Consider the following 6,338-nt stretch of genomic DNA (forward strand, 5'->3'; position numbering starts at 1 on the left):
CTCCAGCCTGGGTGACAGAGTGAGACTCTGTCTCAAATAAAAAATAAACTACCTATATCTATACAATAAAGAATAAAGGAATACTATGTAGATATGGAAAGATCTCTAATTCAGAAAATTATTTGGCTCCCTTTGGCTACTATATGTATGAGATCTGACTATTTCAAAACTCTGGTGATATCACTACAAGAATGAGCTCCCATTTAATGAAGTGCTTAATGGTAAGGAGAGTGGAAGTGAACAGGTAGAAACACTGAGTAATTATTTTCAGTTTTATTTAATAAACATCAATTTCCTTGTAGAAAACATAGAATTTCTACCAACTAAACAATATTGTAATAAGGATAAATGTATCAAGTCACAGATAATGTTGTTAAACGAAGATGGTCTCTTGCAGATCCATTCATGAACAGGCCTAAACTGGCAGTGCCTATTGTTCATTTATTATGGGTGGATTTCCCATTTTACAAACAAACCTTTTATTTATGGGAAGAGGTTCAGCGTTTCGCAATGTCTTTAGTATATATTTCCTGATACCGGAGGGGCAGAATTCCCCCTCTGTCCATCAAGTGACATCTGCTTGCAGCTGTAGGGAATTTTGCAGGGTACTCTTTTCCAGAGATAAATAATATAAAGATATAACACATAAGAGGTAATTCTCTGGTAACCATATATGTCCCCCAGTCTTGTCAAACTATAATTTGCTTATGGTTCCTCAAAAAAAAAATTGTTTCTTGTCCCTTTACTACTTCCCCTCTCCTTCTTTTCAGTTGCTCTTATCAGGAATCCTACACAAGCATCTACCTAAACACTACTATTTCAAGGGCCAGGCCACCTCCTACCTCTTTACTAAAGGACAAAGTCTTCCCTTACTATTCTACTCTACAGTAATATACGCTCTGGCCTTCTTTAGCCTTTATCATGCATTTGGCGCTAATGTTTGTGTTGCTTAATACTGCTAATTAGCTTTTCACAGGTTTTGACATCTTCCAGTCAGATTGTAAGCTTTTTTTTTTTTTTTTTTTTGAGATGGAGTTTTGCTCATTGCCCAGGCTGGAGTACAATGGCGCGATCTCGGCTCACTGCAACCTCCGCCTCCCAGGTTCAAGCGAATCTCCTACCTCAGCCTCCTGAGTAGCCGGGATTACAGGCACCCGCCACCACACCCGGCTAATTTTTGTATTTTTAGTAGAGGCGAGGTTTCACCATGTTGGCTAGGCTGGTCTCGAACTCCTGACCTTAGGTGATTCACCCGCCTCGGCCTCCCAAAGTGCTGGGATTACAGGCGTGAGCCACCGTGCCCGGCATGATTGTAAGCTCCTTAAAGGCAGATTCCTTTATTCTGTTTTTCCCATATTCCTCATGCACCTACATAGTAGATGCTTTAAATGTCCTGGTTTTGAAAAGTAACATGGTCAATCCCCTATAACCCAACATATTTAGTATTCTTTACAGCTTCTTCCAGAACCAGTCTGGTAATAAACATGGATATTCTGCTAGCCCAATGCATGTTTTGAGTGTTTGGTATCAGAACTCATCAGCTGACTCTGTGTCCCAGCCACAGGACTGCAGTTGATCGTCCTGTGGAAATTCAACCTCAATGTCATAAACAAAATTTGGATCATCCTTCTTCTTCTGATTTTTCTCAAAAAGTTCATCCATGATGCTCTTTCTTTTGGCAAGCTCCTTGTCATCTAGTTTGTTCAGGTCTTCCTCAGGATCAATGGTTGTTTCCCGTTGAATTTGTTCCATTGTTTCTGCCAAACTCTGCCCCGACAAGTAACCTCGTAAAAAACTGAATAGCTTCTCTAGCTGCCTCAGGGATACTTGTTCTAGGTAACTCTTGTGTCGTGGATTATTCTTTAATTGTTCAGCAGCTCTGGTGCAATCTGGGAGAGAGAAGAAAACTATATACCACATACATACCACGTACATCATATACGCCACAAACTACTGCAACAGCCAAAATAGAACAAAAACTCTGAACCCTGAAAGCATTATCTCCATTATAGTCAAGTAGCTAAATGGCTTGATTGGAATGAATTACTTTGTAGAACTATTCCTTTATATTGAGCTTTCAGTGTGGTGGGAGAAGGACAGATACAGTTTTGACTTCTTTAACTTAAAAATCACTTTGTAGAGATATTAAACACTTTCAACTGGAGAATATGTCTGAGAAGAAAAGTGATATTATAGCTTTTAGATAGCAATAGTGGTATTAATAAAATATTAAGACTACAAATAAAAAACATTTGGAAGGAGAGAAGGGAATAATATTATTGAATAATGCTATATCATTTAGCCTAGGCAGCAATCCCAAAAGGATTATTAATTATCAGATTGGAAAAAAACACTACAATTCCCTTTTATAGATTAGGAAACTGAAGCTCATTGACAGTAAGTAATTCATCCAGTGTCACACATCCAGTCCCTGACAGAGTCATGATGTGAACCTGTATTTAGAGAATATTTAAGACAGGAGGCAAGATAAGACATGAGGTACCTGAAAACTTTGAAAAGTTTCGAACTGGCATAATGCGCTGGCGAATTTTCCCCTTGATTTCACTCTCATAGATTAAGATAATAGCTGGAGGCTGAAACCTAATCCCACATTTCTTGGCAGTGCACATCATTCCCACGTACATGTCCGGGTAAGTCAGAGGAAATCTGATGAATATGTGTAAGTTGCATAATGACTTCCTGCTAAAGGGAAAAAACAACTAGGTGTTGGATAAATGTCATTCATTCCCCTCGCCCCTTTGCCCCTGAAGATCTGGTTCTAGTCCGGCTCTGGCCACACACGCTCAGCCTGTGAAACTCATTTTTTTAAAAATTAAAATACGGACTGCTTCATGAATTCGTGTGTCATCCTTGCGCAGGGGCCATGCTGATCCTCTCTGTATCATTCCAATTGTGGGGTATGTGCGCGGGAGCGACCACAAAGCTCAGTTATTTTGAGAACTGCCCTGAAAGTTCAGTTTGGCCCTGGGTTAGTTTCAACCTGTTGGATCCCTAAGATCTGGTTTTTTCAAGGATATAGATTTGTTCATATGTGAATCTGGGGATGCAATCCAGTTTGAACCTCTTAGTGTACTGCACTCTTACTGAAGATCGACTATGAACCCCTAAGTCAGCCCAATAGCTGACCTATAGGGTCTTTACTGTTTATCAATTAAGAAAGGGCATATCGAGCATCCTCGGTATCAAGGTACTATGATAAGGTAAGTTTTTTAACCTTAATCATTTTGTCCTGAGAGGTTCACCAATCCAGAACTGTCTCCTTTGTACTTTACCAATTATTTTACTAGAGTTTTTTGTCATTATTTATTTAATCATCTATCTTCCCTTCTGGTCAATATGCTCCATGAGGGTGGGGGCATATTCATTTTCCACCACAATATCTCAGCATAATACCTGGAACATAGTGGGCATTCCATACATTGTTTAATGCTATGAATTAACATGATGGTCCCTGTACAGTTTCGAAAGCATTTACAGTCTAGAAGCCTGATCAAAAAGCAGACCTGCTGCAGAATCAGCTTCTTCATATACACGTCAGTAACGTCTGCAGCTACATCATATACATCACATATCTCAGCTTCTTCATATACAATAGTCAGTAACGTCTGCCGGGCTTTTATTTTGGCCTGTGTTTCTCACTATATGATAATTTTCTAGCTACAAGAAACAGCTATTTGTAGATGAATACTTACTATTCTCTCTTCCTTTCCCCACCCTCAATGCCCAAAGAATACACTTAACCCTAAGCACTGCTTTCAATGTGACTATGACATTCTCAGAAAGATTTGTAAATGTCAAGAAACATTGAGGTAAAGTGGCATAGGGTGATGATATCTTCGTGAACTCAGTTCTGCTGGAGAATCACTATTAGGAACATACTTTTTATAAAATACTTAGCAGTGATTATACACATCATTGTAGAATACTGGGGGCAAAGAAGAGGGGAAACATATAGAAAATAATCACCCTTGATTGTGTCCAGTCTTTCTTCTAGGCATATAGTTTATAGTATGTTTCATACATACCTTATCATACAAGCTATTTCCTGACGTTCAAATTTAACAACATATATTATTATTTTGTCATTAAATGTTTTACTACAATGTAACATTTTATATGACTGCTAAATTTTATTTTATGGATGTACTATAATCATATTATTCACCACTTATTGTTGGGCATGAGAATTTTTACTCTTAGAAAATTAATCACATATAAGCCCAGGCACAGTGGCTCACCCCAGCCAGCACTTTGGGAGGTCAAGGTGGGCAGATCACTTGAGGTCAGGAGTTCGAGACCAGCCTGGCCAACATGGTGAAAACCACGTCTCTACTAAAAATACAAAAATTAGCTGGACATAGTGGCAGGTGCCTGTAATCCCAGCTACTCGAGAGGCCGAGGCAGGAGAATCACTTGAACCTGGGAGGCGGAGGTCGCAGTGAGCTGAGATGGTACCACTGCAGTCCAGCATGGGTGACAGAGCAAGACTCCATCTCAAAAAGATGGAGGCAGGTGTGGTGGCTCAGGCCTGTAATCCCAACACTTTGGGAGGCCAAGGAGGGGAGATCCCTTGAGGCCAGGAGTTTGAGACCAGCCTGGGCAACACAGCGAGACCATGACCATGTCTGTACAAAAAATTTAAAAATTGGCCAGGCATGGCAGCATGCACCTGTAGTCCCAGCCACACCAAAGGCCAAGGTGGGAGAATCGCCTGAACCCAGGAGTTTGGGGCTGCAGTGAGTTGAGATGGTGCCACTGCACAACGGCCTCTCCAAAGCATGATACGCCTATTCTTAAAAAAAAAAAACAAAAAAAAACTACTTGAAAAAATTACTGTGCTCTACCTCTAATCTGATGCAATGAGCTCACACCATTTCTCCTTCTTTTCCTTCTCTTTTCTTGCCTTTTTTTTTTTTTTAACGAATACTATTCCCAATTCACACAACTAAAATTTGATGTTAGTAAACTACAACCTACGGGGCACAATATAAACTCCACACACTGAAGCAATGGCTGTACTCGTCAAAGATGTATGCAGTTGGTACTCAAATAATGTAGTTTTTTTTTTTTTACTAGACTCTCTTTTTAAAATTTAACTTTTATTTTTGCTAAAGTAATGTTTGTATTTGGAATATAAAATAATTGTATGAGGCTTATAACAACAAACTATCGTCCTTGGCCCTACTCCTCTTCACAGGGAGCCAGACTGAATTTTAAAAGGCATATCTTCCAAAATTTCTCTCTCCATTTCTTAAGAAACATGCTTATACTACCATTTTCAGTTGTTTTTTTTCTTTTGAAACAGAGTCTCCCTCTGTCGCCCAGGCTGCAGTGCAGTGGCGGGATCTCCCCTCGCTGCAACCTCCGCCTCCTGGGTTCAAGCGATTCTCGTGCCTCAGCCTCCCGAGTAGCTGGAATTACAGGTGCCTACCACCATGCCCAGCTAATCTTTGTATTTTCAGTAGAGACGGGGTTTCGCCATCTTGGCCAGGCTGGTCTCGAACTCCTGACCTCAGGTGATTCGCCCAAAGTGCTGGGGCTACAGGCGTGAGCCACCTTGCCCGGCTATTTTCAGTTTTGGATAGTATGTTTTGACATACATTCTGTTTCTTCTTTGAGACACCCGCTCTAGAGCCCTCTATTCCATTCCAAGCCGCCTGGATGCTCTCTTGGCCTGCTTACAGATTCCACTCTGTTTAGGAAGAAGGACGGCACGTTTATCCAATTATTCTTCCTGGACACGAATACTCCTCTCCCCAGAGATCAGTAACTGCCTACAATCTTGTTAGGAAGCCCCACAGCACCTAAGGGTACGAATGTCCCCAAAGGGTAGACGATTCTCTCCCTACTCACGTCTCCACTAGTGCAAGGCTGGCTTTCTTACCCTTAGAGGAATACAGAAATGACATCTTCCGCAGGCCAACGTCTAAACAACCAGGAGTGGGTTTTTCCACCCAACCGCAGTGCACGCAAAGCACCTAAGCCGACTGTGAGACCGGGCGGAGCCTGGCGCTGCAGGAAGAGGCGACAGCCACAGCCCTACTGACGAGCCCGAGGGGTGAACTCCCCGGCGGGAGGCCCGAACCCTCAAACACCGGGAAGCGGAGGTGGGGGCCGGCTGGGGGACCGGTCCACCGGCTCCCACCTCGGCGTACAGGGATTCCAGGGCCCGGCGAGCGCTGGCCTAGCGGTTTCCACAGCGACAGGCCGGGCGCGCGTCCCCGCGCGTGCGCAGCTCCTCGCCCGCCCCCGGGTGGGCGGAGCAAGGAACAGCTGGGCGGGGACGACCGCCCCACGCCGCGCGGGAACTCTTGGGG

At 42.7% G+C, this 6,338-nt stretch overlaps 1 protein-coding gene and 1 non-coding gene across 5 annotated transcripts; both read right to left on the reverse strand.

Annotated features, from left to right (window-relative positions):
- Positions 1-258: 258 nt before the first annotated feature.
- On the reverse strand, positions 259-6,269 carry CEP19 (centrosomal protein 19). 4 transcript variants are annotated; one of them, XM_034957980.3, is made up of 3 exons: positions 5,295-6,269; positions 2,504-2,703; positions 259-1,889 (listed from the first exon to the last, which is right to left on the reverse strand). In XM_034957980.3, exons 2-3 carry the CDS (start codon positions 2,643-2,645, stop codon positions 1,528-1,530), a joined length of 504 nt encoding a protein of 167 aa, XP_034813871.1. In that variant the 5' UTR covers positions 2,646-2,703; positions 5,295-6,269; the 3' UTR covers positions 259-1,527. The 4 variants fall into 4 exon arrangements, with proteins under 4 accessions (XP_034813871.1, XP_003806482.1, XP_008951749.1 ...); XM_003806434.4 differs by having other exon boundaries at positions 5,906-6,227; XM_008953501.5 differs by having other exon boundaries at positions 2,504-2,700; positions 5,906-6,222.
- Positions 2,835-2,940, reverse strand: LOC112439365 (U6 spliceosomal RNA). The gene has a single exon (XR_003027662.1). It is a non-coding gene; the product is annotated as a U6 spliceosomal RNA (small nuclear RNA).
- Positions 6,270-6,338: the final 69 nt, after the last annotated feature.

Source organism: Pan paniscus, chromosome 2, assembly GCF_029289425.2.
Source record: "Pan paniscus chromosome 2, NHGRI_mPanPan1-v2.0_pri, whole genome shotgun sequence".
Classification (NCBI taxonomy): Eukaryota; Metazoa; Chordata; class Mammalia; order Primates; family Hominidae; genus Pan; species Pan paniscus.

Excerpts from the sequence above, each read along its gene's own strand:
- CEP19 (XM_034957980.3), bottom strand. The coding sequence starts at position 2,645 with ATGTACGTGGGAATGATGTGCACTGCCAAGAAATGTGGGATTAGGTTT. Across the intron at positions 1,890-2,503 it reads AAACTTTTCAAAGTTTTCAG|ATTGCACCAGAGCTGCTGAA; the intron begins GTACCTCATGTC and ends TCTCTCTCCCAG.